Source organism: Lontra canadensis, unplaced genomic scaffold, assembly GCF_010015895.1.
Source record: "Lontra canadensis isolate GAN:19392208 unplaced genomic scaffold, GSC_riverotter_1.0 scaffold71, whole genome shotgun sequence".
Lineage (NCBI taxonomy): Eukaryota > Metazoa > Chordata > Mammalia > Carnivora > Mustelidae > Lontra > Lontra canadensis.
The window spans coordinates 689275-712352 of NW_022631065.1; the positions used below are offsets into that span (position 1 = coordinate 689275).

At 38.9% G+C, this 23078-nt stretch overlaps 1 protein-coding gene across 2 annotated transcripts in view; it reads right to left on the reverse strand.

Annotated features, from left to right (window-relative positions):
• The window catches only part of RMND5A (required for meiotic nuclear division 5 homolog A), a 63056-nt gene that overhangs the window by 31054 nt on the left and 8924 nt on the right, over positions 1–23078 (reverse strand). For both annotated transcript variants that reach the window (XM_032880618.1, XM_032880617.1), the window contains exon 2: positions 10948–11090. In XM_032880618.1, the coding sequence (XP_032736509.1) occupies positions 10948–11090 (143 nt within the window). The remainder of the gene's footprint in view (positions 1–10947; positions 11091–23078) is intronic.

The following is a 23078-nucleotide window of genomic DNA, read 5'->3' on the forward strand; positions in this document are numbered from 1 at the left end:
GAAATAAAAACATTCTCAGATGAAAGCAAGCTGAATTTGTTGCGAGAAGACATGCTCTCACAGAACCGTTCTAAATTCTTCAAACAGGAAGGAAATGATACCAAAAGCAAATTCTGAACATCAGGGGTGAAGAAAGCACAAGTCTACCTTGCGGTCTAAAAGCTTTCCCCAATCAGATACCGCATCACACCTGTCAGAATGGCTAAAATTAACACCACAAGAAACAAAGGTGTTGGCGAGGATGCATAGAAAGAGGAACCCTCTTACACTGCTGGCGGGAATACAAACTGATGGAGCCACTCTAGAAAACCACTGGAGGTTTTTCAAAAAGTTAAAAATAGAACTGCCCTACAATCCAGTAACTGCACTAGTAGGTATTTACCCAAAGGATACAAAAACACAGATTCAAAGGGGTTACATGCACCCTGATGTTTAGAGCAGCATTATCAACAATAGCCAAACTATGAAGAGGGCCCAAGTGTGACTGATGAATGGATAAATATGTGGTATATATACATAATAGACTACTACTAAGCCACCAAAAAGAATGAAATCTTGCCATTTGCAACAACATGGATGGAGCTAGAGTGAAGCCAGTCAGTCAGAAAAAGATAAATACCATATGATCTCATTCATATGTGGACTTTAAGAAAACAGATGAACATATGGGAAGGGGGAAAAGAAAAAAGGAGAGAGGGAAACAAGTCATTAGTGACTCTTAGTGACAGAGAACAAAGTGAGGGTTGATGGAGGAAGGTGAGTGATGGGCTAGATAGGTGATGGGTATTAAAGAGGTCACTTGTGATGAGCACCAGGTGTCATATGTAAGTGATAAATCACTGATTTCTACTCCAGAAATCAATAGTGCACAAATGTTAACTAATACAATTTAAATAAAATAAAGTAAAATAAAATAAAAAATAAAAGCCTTCCCTAACAAATTTTACTTTCACTCCCTAAATCTTACATAGGCATTACCCCCAATAAACTTCTTGTATTTTTTAAGCATGTAAATTTAATGAGACTAGACTGTTTAGATTTAACTGATATTACAATCCTAGGTAATCACTGCTTAACTCAAACCAAGAAACATAAGATTATTTTATAGCACATACAAAAACAGGCAGAAACTGCTAAGCACCCACCATTTACAATTACCATAATGCAGGAGAGTTCTCCTCTCCAAAATTGAGCACATTCTTCTTTACAGAGCTATCTACCCTTATTTTGGATGGCAAGCCAACAGTCTAAAACAAAACACATATAGTAAGACTCAGAATTACTCAGACAAAAACCAAAAATGAACAAGCAAAATTACTGTCAGAGTCTTAAATTTTTATTTACTTGCTTTTTATAGACCTCTTTCTTGGTCTAGTGGTCTAGTACTTAAGCTAAAGAATATTAATAACACAAAGTACCTAGATGCTAAAGCAATAGCTTCTACACACATACTAAACAGGCTGTCTCTAGCCTGAAGAAAAAGCCACAACTGCTTGCATAAGGCTAATTTCAAATCAGATTATCAGATTCTGCCTGTTGAGAGATGACTTTATAACAGTTCACCAAGGCTTCTGAACAGATTATTATATCTTTATGCCGTCCATGCCCACTAGAACACTGGAAATGGAAATGGTGCTACTCCATTCGTCTTCCAGACTAGAGCAGAGGCCATAAGGGTGACAATGGCATAGACACTGTACCATATTTTCTGCCCCAGACAAATGACCACTCAAATGAATAAATGAATGGGTATCTGAAGATGACACAATTTATAACAAACTCCAGAATCTTCCTTATTTCTCTAAATGTCTAAGTGTACCCAACAAGCAAGAATCATTCAGACTACGTAAGAAAGATTCCTCACTGCTCTATTGACCTCATTCAATCCAAACATAGCTTTCAGATTTCCACTTACTCGTTCAATAATTATTCTCTAATCCCATCAACTCCCAACAAATTTATAAGTTGTCTGTTCTGCAGGAAAGAAATGAAACAACTTTGGAAGTTGTCATCTCAAAGGACAGACCATGATAAAAGAGACTTATTTTATTTGGCAGTATAGAGTAAGTCCAAATTTTAATAGCTACCATCAGATAGTAACTGCTCAAGGAAAGAATTCCTTCAACTCTTCCCTTACTATACATTAAAAAAATTAATTTTGACTATCTGAAAATGTTAAAATGTAATATTTTAAAAAATTTAAACAGTCTTACTATGTTCCTCACGTACCTTAATTTCCAAAAGGTACATCCTAAGCCACTGCTACATGGGCAAGGAAAAAACTCAACCACCTTAAGCTCAGGATATCTTTACTTTGTTAAAATTCTATAGCTTATTCGATAGTCTTGGAAAATATAACTAAACAGGAATAAGCAATGCATTAGATGAAATTTTCTGAGTTCCCTTCTACCATTCTGGATTTCCAGTTTAAACTACCAGGGTAGAAAAATAAACTACTTTCACAGCTTATTTTCTGCTCACATGTAGTAAAAATTAAAAGTTAAAATTGTATAAAGAGGCTGAGGAAATGCAGCATAGTGCTAGAACTCCTTTTGTTAAAACTGTATGTTCTTACTGTTGCATCAGTGCTAGGATCGGTTCCAGCTTCTGTTGCTAGGTGACCAAACTCGTTTGCATGGCTGCAGGAAATAAGCAGTATTGCAAACAAGCCAAGAAGTGGCTAATAAAAAGAAATACCTATTATTAGTCCTTCTGTTTTACTGTACTTTTTTCCTTTAACATTTTTAAAGAAAAAACTTGAAAAGATGTTCTTAAATGTGAAAGCAGGATTCAAGCAAGAATCAAGAGCAAAAGAGCACCCATTCAAGGGTGTGTCTGCCTGACAAGGATGTTATAGCTTAGAAAGAAATTCGAGAATACATTAATTCATACACTATCTCATGTAAGTACTTTCAATGCCATTTATATTTTTGATTATTTTAAGTTTAAAAATCTGGAAGCTGAAGGGTGCCTGGGGGGGGCGTTTAGCTGGTTAAGCGTCTGACTCTTGGTTTTGGCTCAGGTCGTGATCTCAGAGTCATGAGATCAAGCCCCTCATCTGTCTGCTCCGTGTGGAATCTACTTGAGATTCTCTGCCTCTCCCATCTCCCCTACCCACACACCTGCTCTCTCAAACAAATAAATACAACCTTTTAAAAATATACATATATATAAACAAATAAATAAAATCTGGAAGGTGAGACAGAGAAGGAGTAAATAACTTTAATAAAACATCATGAAACTATGGAATCTAAACAGATCATCCTATCTCCTTGGCTACATCATGAACATACTGACAAACTGGTTAGTTTGAGGATTGGCTTTGACAGTTCACCATCCAAAATGAATACATTTCTGGAATAATTTATGAAATTGTAATTTTTTTTTTTTTTAGTAGGCTCCATGCCCAGCATGGTGCCCAAACCCACAACCCTAAGATCAAGACCAGAGCTGAGATCAAGAGTCGGACACTTAACTGACGAAATCAACTGACGAGGCACCCCTGAAATTATAATTCTTGAGCAGACAGTGGTAACAATACATGATAAAATTCAGTATTTCTTTTAATTCTTAAGTACCAATTCTTTAAAAAAAAAAACTCCCCACCTACTTTTGAAGGAAAATTTGTGTATGAACCCAAAAATGTGCTATTGTTGCACCTGCTAAGCATCCAGTTAGTCTGGTTTAGCAGTGAGGGACAGAGATAGACCACAAAGGATACTTAACAGGGAATTAAGAAACCTGGATTCTGGTTCCACTCAGTCTGGGAAAAGATACCTACTTTATATACATACATATATACTTAACATACATCCAAAAGAGTATGTTTTTTAAAAAATTCCTCCCAATATTAGGATAAAATAATCAGAACTACTCCCAAACAGTAATAAAGACAAACAACCTAACTGAAAAAAAAAAAAAATGGACAAAAAATGAGCAAGAAATTCACTAAAGGGAGAAATTCTGAGAGTAAAATACTTGGAAAGATGCTCAACCCCAAAGATGATGATGGAAAGGCAAATTTACACAACTAGCTAAATTAATCAGATGGCTGTGAAATATTCCAAAATATTTTAAGTCTGATAATACCAAGTGTAGGCGAGAACTGAGAAAAGAGAACTGTTGTTTAATACATGTTTGGTAGGACAGTAATTTACTATAAGCCCTTCAGGGAAAAATTTAGCAAACCTAGTAGAGCCGATTATGAGGCACATGGTCTCAAATGAAATAATCCATATTTGGGCATATACCAGCCAGTGGTGCCTTGCAAACTACGGCTGGAAAATAAATTCAGTAGTGTGTGATAATCAGCATTTGTAGATAGATGGAGATGCTACCTTCTAAAATGTTCCATTCTGTCTTCTGTATGATATTCATACTCTTATGACGATTTTCAAAGTTAAAAGACAGGCAGGCTGTAATCTAACTACCTTTCACATGTGCATCCTTACCCCTCACAATTATTTTACATATTATTTCACATACCTTTCTGCTCTGGTCAATCTGCTGTCCCAACTGCCTCCTTATCTGAACAGATGGCAGAAATTTGAGGAACTACTTTACTAATTTTCCCAAAGATGGCACATACCTCTTCCTACTCTAGATGCACAGGAGAGACATTTATACACACATGGGATGCCCAAGAGCACTCACCAGTTGTTAATTCTCTCAAGGAACTCCAGTTGAGGAAGTTTCTTCAAAGTCATAAAATCTTAAGTATTTACTCAGTTCCTCCATCTGCTTTCTAGTTCTTTGATCAAAGTTTTCACATCTGTATCTGTGGATAATGATGCCTATCTTAACAAGTGTTGCTAAAGACTAACTAAACATTGTACACCAAAATATCTACTGGGACTTAGCCACAGTAAGCTTTCAGTATAACAGTAGCTGAACTGGAGAACCAGGCCTTGCCATCAAATCTTCTGATTCTACATTGAAAAGAGTCTTCATTTTAGAAAACATTAAACAAAAAACATTAACGGGGCATTAAAAACAAATTCATTCATTTAAAAATCACCTGAATACAATTACACACTGTATTAGGTGGCACAACTTAATGGGTATAAAGTCCCTTTTCCCTCTCAAACCAAACGTGACTTGGATGTTAGATCAAGTAAGCTATTTCACCTGCTAGTCTCAGGCAAAAGTGGGCCCATACCACCTCCAGGCCCAGTGGGATTCTCTGATCCTAAGATGAGACCTAATTGCAAACGTCTAAGCTTTCTTCTGTGAACTAGACTATAATGCAAACAATTATCATTATCAACTAAAGAATGTCGTTTCTTTCTGCTCAGAGCAGAGTAAGAACAGCATAGGCCCAGAGCTTAGAGCTAATCATGTTGTGTAACAGATGGCAAAGAAAACAGAACTTAACTCATCTTTTCTTTTGAGAATGATCTTTAGACTGAAAAAGACAAAACCAATATTGTTTCACAGAAACTGGAGCCCGATAAAAGTGAAGAGACCCAGAGAGCATCTAGCTGCTTGTATGAGTCAGGACTCTTGGCTCATACAAACAGTAATTTCCTTTGCCCAAACCCTGGATTTGAGGAAAGGCTCAGGTAACCAGGGATAGGTATGAAGGTAGCTGAACCTCGAAAGATGTTCCCTCCCCACCTCTTGCCTCTACTTCTCTCTGAAGAATTTTGTTTCCCACAACAGACCACATTCTTTCAGGGGCTACTAATCACTTCTAGGCGTACATATTCCCAGCCCTTCTTCCCATAAGAGCTCTGAAGAGAAAGATCCTAAGAGAGGACTTTGAGGTACTCACCCTGGAACAAACAACTGTGGCCAAGCCTGGGTAGGTCAGATCCATCCCCAGACCATGCAACTGTGGCCAAACCCAGTAAGTATAGAGAATGTAGCTGTTCTTAGTCCAAATCACATAATTTTAAAACAACACCTTCCATCTTGACCTCAAAGATAGGAGACATTTACTAAATGCCTTGCAAAAATTTAGACACCTAGTCTACTGCATTTTCTTGGATTACTCGCTAGTAGTTCACAGGGAAGAGTTAGTTTGAACATGTTTTATTTTAGTCTTAGGGAATATGTTCCTGGCTTTTTAATCATTGTTGTCTTTTTTATAACTTTGTTAACCATTCCTTTTCAGTAATTTTAAAAATTCAATATTATCAATTTCTCTGTCTATATTTCAGAACTCAACTTAGCTCTTTTTTTAAATCAGAGTGTATTTTTTATTTCTAGTCATTTCAATTTCCTTTTCCCTTCATTAACAGTAACATCCTCTACTATATAAAGATTTATCCATTACATAATAACAGAAGTTTAGAGCTAGTATATACCTGATCTCACCAACTCTGTATCTCAGCTACTATTTAAGGCCAAATCCAACACCTTTTCTCCCATTTGTATTTTCTTCTCTTCTTATACCCCAGTCATACCTACATAAAAGGCAGTTCCAGATGGCTCACCCAGAACTATCTTAAATATTCTATATTTTGCTTTTTATGGCATTACTCCATTTTTTAACAGTCAGCATTTTAACTCACCCATGTAGATGCTCCATCTACTGGCAGAAGATCAGTTTAGGCTGACGTTTTTTAAAAACTATTTTTAACACTTATTTCCCCCCTTAAAGCACTACCAGACCTGCAGTGGCCTGATTTCCAAGTGTAGCACTCATGAGTGAGATCTTTTTCCAAATACTGATTCACCACTTCCAAGCTGTTCACCTGAGGTATGTTACTTAATATCTAAGTCTTAAAATGGGAATAATGTACCTACAGCATGTAATATAAATATATGTACAGCACCCAGCTCAACAGTCAGAGCATGGTCAACACTCAGTAAGTGCCAGCTATTATCTTCCTTCCTCTGACTTCTCCTTAGTCTAATTTCATCCTATTTAATAAGGTCATGCAAATTCTCAGCTGCTTATATCATTCACTCCCTTTTTCCCTAACCTCCTTTAATCAAATCCTTAGGCCTTCCATCAACCCTATTCTTGATAAGGCAGCCAATCCAAAAGAGCCAGTCCCCAAGGGTCTTTCACAGGAGGCCAGCATCTCTCAGTTGTTCAGCCTCTTTCTCAGTACTACAGAAAAGCACATGTCACTCTGCTGTCTGAAATCTTGCCTGTTCCAAGTCAAATTTTTTTGAAGACTTTGTTTATTTATTTATTTAGAGAGAGCATGTGTGTGGGCGGGGGAAAGGGCAGAGGGGGAGAGAGAGGAAGAGAGAAAGAGAGAAGCAGATTCCACAATGAGCACGACCCCAAAGATCACAACCTGAACTAAAAGCAAGAGTCGGACACTTAACCAACTGAGCCACCCCAGTGCCCCCGAAGTCAAATTTAAGATACCAACTCCACAACGCTTAAAGAGCACAATGATCTTCCCTTTATTTCACAAATAAATAGAGTGAATCCCATGCGAATTTATCTTATGCTGCCTCAGAATTTTCCCAGCTCTTTTATGTGTCCAAGTAGCATTCTTACATGACCAAACTAGACTATACTCTTCTAAAGAACATGGGCTATGTATTTTGCTTTCAACTATCCCATAACAATGTCTGAATTTAGACAGTTTAAAATCTTAGCCCTATTTATTTCAACATACACACATACGTATTTAAAGCAGTAATGATTTTATTAACTTTTCTTACTTAGGAAGAAGTAAACTCAAGAAAACTCAAAAGACTTAAACACTGAAGTAAAAGCCCTAAGCAGGAGAGAATTCTAGATGTTCTTAACATGGGAGAGGAAATTAAAAATAGGCCAACACATTGTTTTTACTAAAAATAATCTGCCACAGAACCCAGTATCTGATATTATTTATTTTAAATAGTGATCATACTATGGGCCTCTGAAAACAGTCAACACATTAAGGCAGAAATCTTCAATAATTTTTTATGTTCACAAAATTAAAAGCCAGAAAGTGCCTTGGCTAACACCACAAACCTCTTTTCTGCTTACATTAAGTGATGACTAAAGAACTTTAAAACAAGCATTAAAACATTAAAGGACAAAAAAAACCATTAAGCGTGTCAAAAATTCACTACGGTTCCTCACTCAAAATCAGCCTCTCATAAAGGAATCACCAGCGTCTTTGCCCTTCTCTTGGCAGGGTGGGAACATAGATCCACAACAGGGTGCTGCTCACAGGCTGCTGGACAGCATTCCAGTTTATTACTCAAGTCTGTTTGTGGGACTTAAAGGCCTGGGCCACAATGGCTTCAGCTTCATCCTGTCAGCTCACATCAGCCCACAGGAGTCCACCCAGCCTTGTCACAACAGGTGGCCCTGGAAGCTTGTACAAATTTTCCAGGTCCAGACTACAAGTCTGTGGAGTCTTATATGACAACAGCCTACACAGAATTCCTCAAGTATGTGAGAAGCACAGTGTCTAGGTAGTTCTAGTGGGGTAACAGCTTCCTGTTACAGCTCAGGGTAAAGAGATGCTCCTACCCCAGAAAAGAGGGAGGTAGGAAGGGAGAACACGCACAAGATGGTAGAGAACGGAGTTAAAAGATCCAGGCTTTCTTCTGTGTCCCAGAACCATAATTCAACAAACACTTACCAGTATCAACTTAACGATGTAGTTTCATAGGATGGATCAGAAGAATCTGGAATCCAGGTCACCTAGAACCTAAACTACTTTCACAGCAACATAAAACCACACACAAAAAACTTTTTACTTAAAAAAGCCCTTATTACTTAACATGACAAAAATGTCCTCAAAAGAGAAATGAGTAAATTAAAATACATAATTAGGAACATTCACCTCAAACATACCCCCACCAAAAAAGCCAGAATGTAGATTACTCACTATGCATTCCCTTGGTATCCATTCTCAAAGGGATTCTTCTGTTTCTAGCACCAAATACACTTAAATGCTTTGTCTCAAAGATTAGCCAAAATACCTGACAACAGTTATGAATATTTGTAAAGACTTGCTAGATCAGGAAGACATGCTTTACAAGTCACCATTAGTTAGGTGGATAAGAGTAAAAAGAAGGTTCTAATAATCTAACAGGACAACAGGCACAATTTAGGAAATGGGGACACACGGTTACCTATCAGTGACAGAACACAAATTTGGTGAATTGCTGGCGCCCATGCTCTGGATCCTAGTGGCCAGCAGTCCACACACTTGAGATATGGCTGCTGCCATCCTCACCTCTCTGGAATCTGGGATCTCTCCTCCAATACTTTCTCTGATTAGCTGCCATGAAAACTTCAGCTCTTCCCACTATCATGGCATCTTCTGGTCTTGCTGTCCCCACCCTCTGTCATTAACTACAAGCAGCCTGATGGTCAAGCAGATGCCTTCTGTTACCTCCGAGGGTTTCAACCATCAGAATCACCAGATTGCCTTGGTCACTGTCAGCCATCAAAACCTGAAGCTTCGGGGCGCCTGAGTGGCTCAGTGGTTTGAAGCCTCTGCCTTCGGCTCAGGTCATGATCCCAGGGTCCTGGGATCGAGCCCCACATCGGGCTCTCTGCTCAGCAGGGAGCCTGCTTCCTCCTCTCTCTTTGCCTGCCTGAATAAATAAATAAAACCTTTAAAAAAAAAAAAAAACCTGAAGCTTCCTAGACACCACCTAGAACAGCTGAAGGTCCCTCAGCCACAGTGACTTAAGACCCTCTCTAAAGTGCCCCACCACCATTCCAGTGAGCCCTTAAGCTAGTACATACCAACTGAAGGCTTCCAATGCCATAGCCCCCAGAAGGTCTGATGCCAAAGCCACTTCCAAAGCTGTGTGCCCTCTCTTGGGGTCACCAAACAGGCAGCACAACATCAAAGTTCTTTCAGAGAATACGCAATGCTTTTCCAACCTTTGCTAGCAAATGCCATCACTAATCCAAAGATGGTGTTGCTGCTGCGAGGACTACTTCTCAGGCCTCTTTTGCCAAGTTGAAACCCTCAGCATTATGGGAATGGTGAAAGCTCTCTGAAAGGTCACAAACACTTCTGTAAACCACAGCTTACCCAAACAATCCTTAGAGCCCCTGCCACACACAGTCTGGCTACACTGTACCTGACCAGTTAACAAAACCTCCTTAGAAGCAGATAGTTCTGCCTTAGACTGCCTCGAGTCTAGCCCTTCAAGACTACTGCTCTACAGGGTAATTTCTAAAAGGTAAGCTTACCCATGAGTTAGACAAAGTCACCCCCTGGATTCCATGAGTTTCTGTTTACATCATAGCTACTAGTTCTCCTACATTCAGACTAAGAAGCAAATCTTAGGACTGGTTTTGCTTTTACAAAGAGCTCTCCCAAAAGTTCTTCCTACCTTCCCACAAGTTTACAATGTGTCAAAAAAATCCATAAAAAAATAAATCCATAAATAATTACAAATTCTCTAATGGCTGATGTAGTCAGAGGTATCACACAGTAACCTTCGGCCCTGTCTCTTAAGCCCCACTATGAACTCCAGGGGCAAAACTGGCCCAGCGCTAAAAATAACCACTTATAAGTAAACCACTAAGTCACAGATTCAAGAGATGTCACCAGAACAATCGCCCAACAGAAGTGGACTGGCCCTGCAGCTAGCAACCAACCCACTCATTCACACAGAAAGCAACAATGGAGAAAAGCAACTAGCATGTACACAGGAAGACAATAGTTAGGATGATGCAAGGGTGTTATCCTAATAACCCCACAAGAGAGACAGTCACTGCCAATGAACTATTCAGGAAGTAGGAAGTTACTTCTGTAAACATACTCTCTCAGAGGAGTTAAAATTTCTTTGGAAATTTACTCACCTTGATACAAGGAACTGTAGTCATATAAACAAATGTTTTTATTTTTGTTTTTTTTAATAGCAAAAGAAAACTTTAAGAGTAATATAATAGAACCAAATCTGAAAAAGTTAAAGCCAGGATGAAAGGACTAGCATAAAAGAATTACTATCAAAGCAGTGCTAGGAGAAGACAGATGATGTTAAAAAAAATCCCAGACACTTCCTTCAACACCATACCTTATCAATGGCTTTTCCAACACGAGAAACACTGCTGTGGATGTCTTTGTGGTCTGAGGCCAGTTTTTGAACAGTGTCCTTTATTCTCTTACAGCATTGTGTCAAAACAAGTGAAAGTGTCCCTGATAATTCAGCATCTTGGCCTATAAAAAAATAAAGAAAGAAATAAAGAGACAGACTGGTTACTGACGAAAGCAAACCCAAAGATGGCAAAATTCAAACAGGCCGTTTAGAACATGAAAGTTGGAAGAAAAGTGAAGAAAAACAAATATCTGCTTTGAAGCAGATGGTCACATTCATAGATAACATTTTTCAAGTGAATGCTAAGAAAGTTATCTTAATTTATTTTTTGGAATAAATAAGAAAACTTTACTATGAAATAAGCCACTTTTGTAATTACCAAAATAGCACAGACTGTGAATGATACTGCCAAGGCATTTTTCAGAAAATATGTCTTACTGAATAAACTCAGTTATCCCAACCACTTAAGCTGTTCAAGTCATTCTCAACACATTTTCATTGTTATTCAATTTCCTGAAAGAGAGATTTAGTCTAAATGCTTTATATTCTGTATAAAGAAGTAGAAAAGAAAACCCAACAAACTTCCGTGGATACCCTGTTGAAAGAGTGGATACAGCAGAAAAAGAGTTAACGTATCCCCATCTATATGGCACAGTGAGCCATTCTTATCAGGGTTCCCCACCACCCTAACTGGTAAGAGTGGCTCACTATTCCTAAACTGTACAATGAGGCTCATGCTGAATTCCTGCTTTCCTTTTGAGACTCTGGAATTTTAGTATGTGCTACGCGGACGGTGCCTCTATGATCAGTCCCCAGTGAACACCCTGAGCACTATGCCTCTAATGAGCTTCCCTGGTAGACAACACTTCACACTTGTTACAATTTGATGCTGGAGGAATTAAATGTGCCCTGCTTGTGCGACTGACACTCCGCTGAGAGAAAACTCTTGGAAATGTTCTCCTGCTTCCTCTGCACTTTGCCCCATGAGCCTTTCCCCTTGGCCGATTTTGCTTTGTGTCCTTTTTGTTGTAGTAAATCTTAGCCATGAGTGTGACTACATGCTGATTCCTATGCATCCTCCTAGTGATCAATGGAACATAAAGGTGGTCTTGGGGACCTTGATACACACAATAAATCAACTGAAAGTTACTACAGTTTATATCATCTTTCCCAGCGCTACCTCCTCAGGAAAAGGAGAGGCGAAGAAGGTGGGAGAAGAGTGAACATTTGTTAATTACCCCATATATCTACATATCCCCACCTGCGAGCAACAGGTCTGGCTTCTGAACTACAGCAGTGGTTCTTAAACTCAAATTTACATCAGAATCACCTGCAGGTCTAAGTTAAAACAAAGGAGTTAGACCTCCATCCCTTGTATCTAATTCAAGAGGTCTGGGATGGGGCTGAAGAATCTGAGTAAGAACCACCCAAATGACAGCAGCCCTAGGATGTCCAATCATCCAACAAATACTTATTGAGCAAGATACCTTCCGGTGAACAACACAAAATAAGTCAATTATATATAGTAGAACAAAAGAGGGTATATTCTATTGGGGGGGAGCACTGTAAAAGAGATGGGGAGTGTATGTGAGCTGAACAATTACAATCTTAAACACAGTGGACAGGATAGACCTCACTGAGAAAGTGATATCTGTGCAGAGACTTGAAATAAATGAGGGAAGCAGCCATGAGGCTACTGTGGGGATGAAAGGTGGCAGAATTGGCCACTCCAAAATATGCTTCTTTGCCATAAGGATTATTTTTTGCATATTATTATGAGAAACAGCAGATACAGGAAAAGTTCTAAAAACAGAGCAGAAGTCACCCTTTTGTAAGGGAAATTTACAATTATGAGGGAAATTCCATTCATAAGTCTCCCTCTCTACCCACGTAGAGAAGAATGGCTCTAAATCATAAGGAACTTATCAGTGAAGAAGGTTCAGACTTTTATCTGCATAACAAACCTTACTTTTGTTTACTGTGCATTTCCTGATAAACTGGCTTCCCCACCTTTCTTTCATCTTTAGCTAAAGATGGTACTTAAGCTTGAACTCTAAATCATTTCTTTGAGTTACTCACTTTTCTCTGAGAACCTCCCATGTATACATAAAGTATACATGTTAATAAACTGTTTTTCTCTTGTTAATCTGCCTTTTATTACAGGGGTCTCAGTCAAGAACTCACAAGATTAAAAGAAAAAGTATTTCTCCTCCCAGGCTGAGAGGATAAAAGCCCTTACAGGAATATACCAAGATTATTTAAAGAATAGCCAAAAAGCCAGTGTGGCTAAAGCAGATGTCTGGCAAAGAAAAACAGGAGGAGAAAAAATGTAAGAGATAATGGGGGTCCTGATCTTGCAGGGCCTTTCTGGCACTGTAAAGACTTTAGCTTTTATTCTGCATGAAAGGGTACCACTGCAAGGTTTTGAGCAGAGCAGGTAACATAAACTGACACATTTTAGTATGGTCTTTCTGACTCAAGACAGGAATACAAGAACAGAAGCAGGAAGAGAAGTTAGGAAGCTGTGGCAGCAATCCAGGTAAGAGGGCAGTGGCTCAGCCCAGGGTGTAAGATGCGGAGGTGGTGAGAAGTGTCTAGATTCTGGATATATTCTGAGGGCAAAGCCAACAGGATTTCCAGACTGAGTATGAAGGAAGAGAAGGACTCCCAGATGATTCCAAACTTGTTTTTTTAGTTTAAGTCAAGTAGAAAGATGGAATTGTCTTAAATTAGAATGATAAAGATTAAAAGCTGAGCAGGTATGAGAGGAAAGAAGAGATAAGGAGTTCAGTTTGGGGCTTGTTAAACTTGATATGTAAGTAGTCACTTGAGCGCACATGTAGAGTGTGTTAGATTTATAAACCTGGAGTTCAAGAGCAAACACAGGGCTGGATATATAAATTTGTGAGTCAGTGGCATGTAGGTGATGCTTCAAGCCATGAGGTGGCTGGGTGGCTCAGTCAGTTGAGCGTCCAAGTCTTTGTTTTGGCTCAGGTCATGATCTTATAGGTCCTGGGATCAAGACCCATGTTGGGCTTTGAGCTCAGTGATGAGTCTGCTTGAGATTCTCTCTCCCTCTTCCTTTGTCCCCCTCCCTGCACTGTCTTGCACTCTCTCTAAAACAAACAAATATTTAAAAAAATAATAAAGCCATGAGACTAAATGAAGACATCAAAAGAGTCAGTACAAACAAACAAAAAAAAAGTGATAAAAGATGGGAGTAACCAACTGTGTTAAGTGCTCTGCTATGTCAAGTAAGATATAGACTGAGAACAGACCACTGGATTTAAAATGTGGAAGTTATGAGTGATCATGACAGAACAGTTTCTCTACAGTTTGAAGGGAAAAAAAAAACAGGAAGTTGTAGGGACTGTGAAGAGGGAATATAAGTCTAGTTCAGTGACAACCACTGGGAGATGTAAAAAGATAAGCAAACAGAAGATAGATACAAAATACCATAAGATACCCAATGCAATATGATGTAACCAAAATAAGAACTGTCCTCTTCTCTAGATACAATTGCACAAAGTATGTTTCAGGTGCTTCCAACTTCTAATAACATAATTTAGGCTAAGAGAAGACTTGGTTATTCAGGAAAAAGTTCAAAATCTCTATAAAAGGTATTCCATACATACTTTGAGCCAAATGAATCTAACTGCTTCAGTAGCTCTACTCTGGTCATTTCTGTATCTAAACCTTACCTAACCTCAATACCTTCATCTCCTCTATGAACCTCTCTGATCATAGATTTACTCAGTCTTCTCAATACCTAATGAATTCTGTTCTCTCCACCTTTCCTCTAGCACTTAATTGAATCCCACTCAACAATATCATGTATAATTCCATCACCAGTATCAATTAGATATGTAAGTCCTGAGGAAAGACAGGTTCTTATTCTAAACTAAATATTCCAGTCTTATCACATGCCTTGCACAGTTTTTTCTTTCTTTCTTTCTTTTTTTTTTTTTTTTTAAGATTTTACTTATTTATTTGACAGAGAGACACAACAAGAGAGGGAACACAAGCAGGAGGAGTACGAGAGGGAGAAGCAGGCTTCCAGCTGAGCAGGGAGCCTGATGTGGGGCTCAATCTCAGGATCCTGCAATCATGACCTGAGCCGAAGGCAGATGCTTAAGGACTGAGCCATCCAGGCGCCCTGCCTTGCACAGTTTCATACACTATTAATATAAGTATGTGGATTGACAGTAACTAAAGCAAGGAAAGAACAGTTAAAAAGAATGCCATATTTAACAAATGGTGCTGGAATAAGCATATATCCGCATGCAAAAGAATCATACCATATAAAAAAATTAACTCAAAACAGAATGAACACCTAAAGGTAAGAGCCAAAACTATCAAATTCTTAGAAGAACGTGGGTGTATTCTCAACCTTGTATTGGACAATGGTTTCTTAGGTATGATACCAAAAGCACAAGTAACAAAAATAAATAAATAGGTAGAGAGATAGATAAATAAATAACTCCTAGAATGACAGAGAACTGTTACAATCTAACAAGACAACCCCATTTAAAAATGAGCAGGGGCAACTGGGTGACTCAGTCAGTTAATTGTCTGACTCTTTGATTTCGGCTCAGGTCATGATCTCAGGGTCCTGGGATCAAGCCCCATGTGGGGCTCTGCACTCAGCATGGAAATCTGCTTGCCCATCTCTCTGTGCTTTTCCGCCTGCTCACTTGTGCATTTGCACAAATAAATTCTTAAAAAATAAAAATGGACAAAGAATTTGAACATTTTTTTCCCCAAAGAGGAAAGACAAATAACCAATAAACACAGGAGAAGATGTTCAACATTATTAGTCAAAAGAAAAATGAAAATCAAAACTACAAAGAGAAACTACTTCACACCCACTGGGATAGCTATAATGAAAACGATGGACAACAAAAAGAGTAGGAGAGGATGCGGAGAATTTAGAACCCTCACACATTGCTGGTGGGATGTCATATGGTGCAGTGACTAAAGAAAACAATCTGATAGTTCCTCAGAAAGTTAATAATAACATATAATAACATAATAACCATATGATACAGGAATTCTACTGCTAGGTACATACCTGAGAGAAATGAAAACATATGTCCAGACACAAACTTGTATAGGAATGTTCACAGCAGCATTATTCATACTAGCCAAAAAGTGGAAACAATCCCAATGTCCAAATGGTGACTGGATAAATGTGGCATAGCCACATAATGGAATATTTATTCAGCCATAAAAAGGAACGAAGCACTGATACATGCTAAACACAGATGAACCTTGAAAAGACTGTGTTGATTAGAATAAGCCAGATACAAAAGGCCGTAAGTATATGATTCACTTACATGAAATCTCTAAATCCAAAGACAGTAGTAGATTCACAGGGGCCAGAGGCTAGCAAAGGGTAGAATTGAGAGTGACTGTTTCTTTGGGAGTGATGAAAATGTTCTGGGATTAGATAATGGTTATGGCTGCACATTTCTGAATATATTAAAAGCTAGTGAATCGCAGCCTTTAAAAGGGTGACTTCTATGGTATGTGAGCAATTTCTCAATTTTAAAAATCTTAAAAATGCAAGCCATAAGTCCTATCCATCCTAGCATGTTTGTTTCTACAGTCAGTAGACAACAAAGTAAACACAAGGTTAAAGAACAAAAAAGCAGAGGCCAAGCTGGAGGACAGAGGTCATCTGGAATTTACTAACTGAACTTCTACAATCCAACCTTGAAATTCATGGTATTTTCAAATCTCAGCAACTTAAATGTCTGAAATTTGGTGGTGCTGTCAATTCTTCAAGACCCTACACTTTTTGGTCGTCAAGTTTATAAAGGACAGATTCTAGTAGTGGAAGGTCAATTAATTAACACTGAGAGTTCTCAGTATGCCCCAAGGAAAAATAATTTCTACAATGTATTTGGAAGTATAAGAAAAGTATAATGGAATAATCTGAAAGAGAACCCTGGGAAAGCCCTGTTCAAAGAGAAAGATCCCACTAATGCATTTTCAAATGGATTTAGTGGAAAGCGGCCAAAGGTAAAAACAGGTTTAGAAATCACTATAACAATCAAACTGAGTGAGACCAAACCTCTAAGTCCTAAAGGGAGAGTTCTAATGTTCTTCTGATTTCTCTGTCTGAAAACAAAACCTGCTTCTAGAAGAACCTTTCTGTGAAAGAAATCTAAATGGATTCAGTTCCTAGAAATAAAGCTGGGGAATTACTAACAGCCTTCTCTGCCATAACTAAACTAGATGTGAGGTAAATGTTAGAATCCTAGTTGGCCACAGTGGTGGTCACTTTTTACCCAGGACGAAGTCCTGTGCCAACGGTGTCTTTTTTTTTTTTTTTCCTTAAGAGGAAGAGAGAGAGCAAAAGAGAGTGGGGTGGTGGTGGAGCATCCCAAACAGGCTCCATGCCCAGCATGGAACCCAACATAGGGCTGGATCTCACAACCCTGAGATCATGACTGAGATCATTACCTGAGTTGAAACTAAGAGTCTGAGCCACCCAGGAACCCCCAGCTGTGTCTTTCAATGCAATAAACCTCCCTAGACTCATGACCTATCATACATGACCATGAAAGGAATAGTTCTGAGGCAGTACTCATCCGTACAGTGACCACATGTACTTTTCAAGTTGGTTTTTTTTTTTAATTATTTATTGATTTATTTATTTAAGAGCGAGAGAGCGTGAGTGAGAACACAAGTCAGGGGAAGAGGCAGAGGGAGAAGCAGACTCCCGCTGCGCAGGGAGTCCACTGCAGGGTTCAATGCCAGGATTCTAGGATCATGACCTGGACAAAGGCAGATGCTTAACCGACTGAGACACCCAGGTGCCCCAAAGATTGTGGGTTTGTTTTTTTTTTTTTTTTTTTTTAAGAGTAGTTTTAGGTTACAACAAAATTGAGGGAGATGCAGAGATTCCCCATATACCTACTACCCCCTCACAACAAGCACAGCCTCTCCCATTATCAATATCACCCCCCAGAATGGTACTTTTTTTTTTTTTTTAAACCAAGGATGAGCCTACACTGACACATCATTTATCACCCAAAGTCCGTAGTTACCTGAGAGTTCACCCTTGGTGCTACATCATGGATTCTGACAAATGGGTAACAGCATATATCACTATAGTATCTTACAGAGTCTTGTCACAGCCCTAAAAATCCTCTGTGCTCTCTCTATCCATCTTTCTCCTCCACCTCACCCCCCACAACCACCGATCCTTTTGTCTCCATAGTTCTGCCTTCCTCAGAATGCTGTATAGTCAGAATCCTATAGCATGTAGCATTTTCAGATTGGCTTTTTTCATCTGAGTTAACTCCTAAACCATTTTTTAGAGAGACCAGCTAACACTTCAAGCTCTGCCCTTGAGCTTCGCTGCCTAGCCATTTCAGGATCTATGTCCATTAGTTTCAAAGAAACAATAAATCGTTTATTTCCATAGCATCCTGGACTTCTCTATCAGAGTTTCACACTTGATTACAAATATTTGTCTTATCACCCTCATGAAATTACTTGAAGACAGGCAATAGGACTATTTAATCTTCAGTGTTTAGGCTCCACGCCCAATGTGGGGCTTGACCTCACGACCCCCAGATCGAGAGTCACGTGCTCTACTGACTGAGCCACCCAAGGGTCCCTAGTAAATTACATATTCTCATTTTCAAGCCCAGCACTGGAAACTCTGGCACTACCAACACCCTGAACCAATACCCTCTGACTGCCAGCAGTTTCACACTCAGCAGCTCACTGATCTTCTACGCCCTTCCAGGATATCTCCATGTGTACTACACAAAGCATTATGGCCTAAATTTTTCAAATACCAAAAAATAATACACACACGCACACACACACACACACGCACACACACACACACCAATGTCCAAATAAAACACACTCATAGAATAGAGTCCCCCCAGTTATGAGTTACTTCCCTTTCCCAAATAATGACCATTTCCTTCCCTCAAAAACCTTAAATATATAGGTAAAGACTGGGGGAAGAAAATTAACAGGCTTGTGTTTTGAGCATTTTCTGTGTTTGTAAAACAAAACTATGCCAAGATGTGTAAAAAAAAAAAATGAAATACATTTCAACTTTAGTACATAATGTGTTTCTATAAAATTATACCCCAAGTCAGAATGTAGAAGATGGAACAAACTTACACAATATAAGGAGTGCCCAATTCCCACACAGGGAAAAAATTACAAAATTCCTAATCATACCTTGGTTTTATAAATAACTTTTCAATACAGCTGTATCATTTTGTACATTCGTTCAATTATTTTCCTTCATAATCACATGGCTTAAGACAACCATATGTCCAATTATGTGACAAGATCTACTCACCATTTTGGCTCATCTAACATAATCGAGACAAAGATATTAAGACTGAAAACGATGTTCTCATCCTTACTCAGTGTTCGCATTTGCAATTTCATTTGCCACTTATTTTTAGGCTATCAGAAGGGAAGAAAACCCTCAAATAATTGTACGCACTATTAAAGAAAGATAATACTGCTCAAACTAAACAGCTGGTTGGTAGGCAGCACTATAATGGTGTAGCTTGATACATCTGCTTATGGACAGATAATCAAAAGTTCTAACCTGGCCTGTAAGAGGCAGTTTAAACATGTCAATTACACCATGAGTACACGCTGCCTAAGAGTCAACCACATGAGAGATGAGACCCCTATAATTAAGAAAACCCTATAAAAAAACGGGAGGCACAACACAGGAAGGTGATTACCATGATAATTATTATTCAGATGTCCAAACTGGCTGAAAACATCACCACCTAGACCTAGAATATTCTGGTAGAAGCAAAGAGTAGCATTCCCTAGAAATCACTAAGACCTGACTTAACAATCTTATTAATATCATGGAGGCAGAAAAAATTTTAAATATCCAAGCTTACAAATATTACACATATTGCACTTGAGTTCTTTTGCATTATTAAAAGTTAACTCCACTTCATAAAATGGACAGAGATCTTAAATTTGGAATTAAGTAGAAAACAAAATGGCATGCAAGTTTTGAAGTGAAAGCAAAAAAATCCATTTAGTAAACATAATCCTAACTATACCTAAATGAAAACCAAGGCCTCCTACAGCTATATCCAGAATTCATTCTAGATTAATTCCTTAAAAACAAAACAAAACAAAACAAAAGTTAAAATAGAAAAAGTCAAAGGAAGGCTGTAAGGGGAAAAAGAATTCTACATTATCCCACTCTTTCTAAGAGGGGGAGAGCTAGAGGGAGAGAGAGAATCTTAAGCAGGCTCCCCAGCCCCCACCTTAACCAGGCACAGGGCTTAATTTCACCATGCTGAGATCAGGACCTGAGCTGAAATCAAGAGTCGGACACATAACCGACTGAGCCACCCTGGCTCCCTTATCCCACTCTTACATTTTTATAAATTTTATTATTTTATTTTTTTTAATATTTTAAAAGTAGGCAGAGAGAGGAGGAAGCAGGCTCCCTGCTGAGCAGACAGCCAGATGTGGGGCTTGATCCCAGGACCCTGAGATCATGACCTGAGCCGAAGGCAGAGGCCTTAACCCACTGAGCCACCCAGGCGCCCCAAATTTTATTATTTTAAAATAAATAAAATGAGACTAGACAAAGACAAAACAGGGGCAAAAAGACTAAAGTCAAAAGGAAAGGAGAACCATGATTTAGAGTCAGGTTACTGAGCGCTGAATGCCTCTGTCGGCAGTGTTCAGGGTACAGATCAAGTATGTTAGATTAAGAAATTCAGGATGGGAATAAAAGAAGACAAAGAATAAAAGGGTCTAAGACTGATTCTAAAGAAGTTACTGGCAAGGTGAACACGGAAAAGACTGCAAAACATTAAAATAGAAAAACTTGAAACTTGAAAAGGTAAGGTTCGTATTAAAAAATAATAATAAAAGGACTGTCTCATACTGAGAGTGGCAAATTAAATTGTGGCCTGTTGGAGTTTGGGGCTTCTTAGGAGCTACTTCAGCACCTAGGACACAGCAGCTGCTCAACAGAGATTCACTTAGAGGAGGAAGCAAAAGGCACAAATACAATGTACTCGTTTTTTTCTAGGGGCAGTAGTAAATCACTGAAAACAAAACAAACTCTTTTCAGTATATTAATAGGTGTTAAATCTACAAAGCACAATATTTTGGGGGTAACCCGTGACCTTCCAGAACAGAACGCAGATTCAGACAGGTGTGTTCCGATCCACTGCACCAAATCACAGCCTAGGGTGCTGCAAAACCAACCATAAGGGGAAAAAAGAAAGAAAGTTTCTATTTAAAAGCTAAATTACATGGTACAGACTAATAGTGCTCCTAGAGCAGAGAGCTAGACCAAAATGACTGGCACAGGGAAGAAAGGGAAGGCTTCAAAAATACACGATGAGACAAGAACTGAGAGAGATGACAGAAGAAGAAGAGGACACATAGCACCAGCTTTCGAATGTCTGCGAGACAGTCCCACTTTAGAGAGCCTATTCATTCCCTTCAAATTCAAAATATAGAGAATTAATCTCGAGCTATCTCCTTCTGTATCTCTGAAATGAATGGCTGAATCAGTTAAGGTTTCTTTTAGTCTTTAAATGTAAATTTCAGACTTACAAATCAAACTCAGATTTCTACCTTCTCCTCTCATAAACTTATTTTCTTCCTCGTTCTGTAATTGTCTACCTGTCACTCATGCTCAAACCTTAGATTAAGCTTTGATTTTTCTGATGCTTCTCTCCCATCCTGCCAGACTACATCCACACACCACGTCCTGTTAACTCCTTCCCTCAGGAGATCCCATGCATGGGTCCCTGTACATTTCTACCACCACTACCCAAAGACAGGTCCCTCTTTCATCAGGTCTAAGTTGACACTTAACTAGTCATCTTGCCTCTAGACAAACCACACTCCCAACTCTAATCAACCTAAATGCTGCTAACTGGTCTCAAGATAATGTCCCTGTCCAGTCCCTGTTCAAAATGTACTCCCCACCCAAGTCATTCCACATCTTCCCAGTCTACTATTTTCCCTGTGACTCTATAAACCCTGATTCCAATTTAATTTTAATTCTTCCATCCTACTTCTCTCTGGTCTGGTCTTCCCTCTTCCCAGAATGCCTCCTGTATTCTCACTCCTCTGCACCTTTGTTCTTGCCAACCACCACTGCTGGCACCCCATCTTATCTTCCTACTGCCCACATTCAATCTCTGTTACTGAAACATAACAGGTTAGAGGGCTCGGTCTCAAATCCTACCCCTTCTTGCCTGTACCACTCAGTCAGCATTGGCCCTATCTATAGGGCCTTCCACTACCAGGCACCGCTGCTTAAAAACACACCAATAGCATCTCCCTAACTGGACAGAAAGTTATTAGAGCGTGAGAACGATTGCTTGCCTTTGTTAACTCCCACAAGATTCTGCCTAGTTCTACATTTAATTGGCAATTAATAACTATTGACCAAGTGCTCTGAAGTTCAATTGAAATCACACACACACACACACACACACACACACACACACACCCTCAGCAGTTCTTTCTAAGGAAGGGATTCTTCTTTCCTATTTCCCTGAACTGTTAGTATTTTTACCAACCAGAAGCACTGCTATTTATACTGTGCCATGGTAATGGCTTTTTCCCCCTCCCAAATATAAAAGTCTGGTCTCATTATCCAACTAAAGTTTCTTGAAGACTATATTTATGTCTTTGGAATATTCCTTATGGTATTAGGCAGACCACAGGGCACAGAATGGTAACTAACATACAGCAGTATAAAAGATACCTAACAGTCAAAAGTGTTTCCATAGTGCTTAACTGCTGCTTAAAGGCACAGACTTTTAAAAACAATAAAAACAAAAAAGACACAGATATTAAAAATAACAAATATACCTTGTTTTCAGATTTTAAAGCCAGTTTCCATCTACTACTTACTGATTTCATTCCCATAATTCTGTGATATAAGTTCCAAGTTTATTGAAGAGGAAAGAGGTTAAACAAGATTATAGAACAAGTAAAGTGGCAGAGCAAGGACTCAAACTCAGATCTCCTGAGCTCAAGGACAAAGTTTTGTGATCTGCTCTCCAAGTGGGAGACTGACCTTCTTATCTCCCTAACTAGTCTCCATGTTCCTG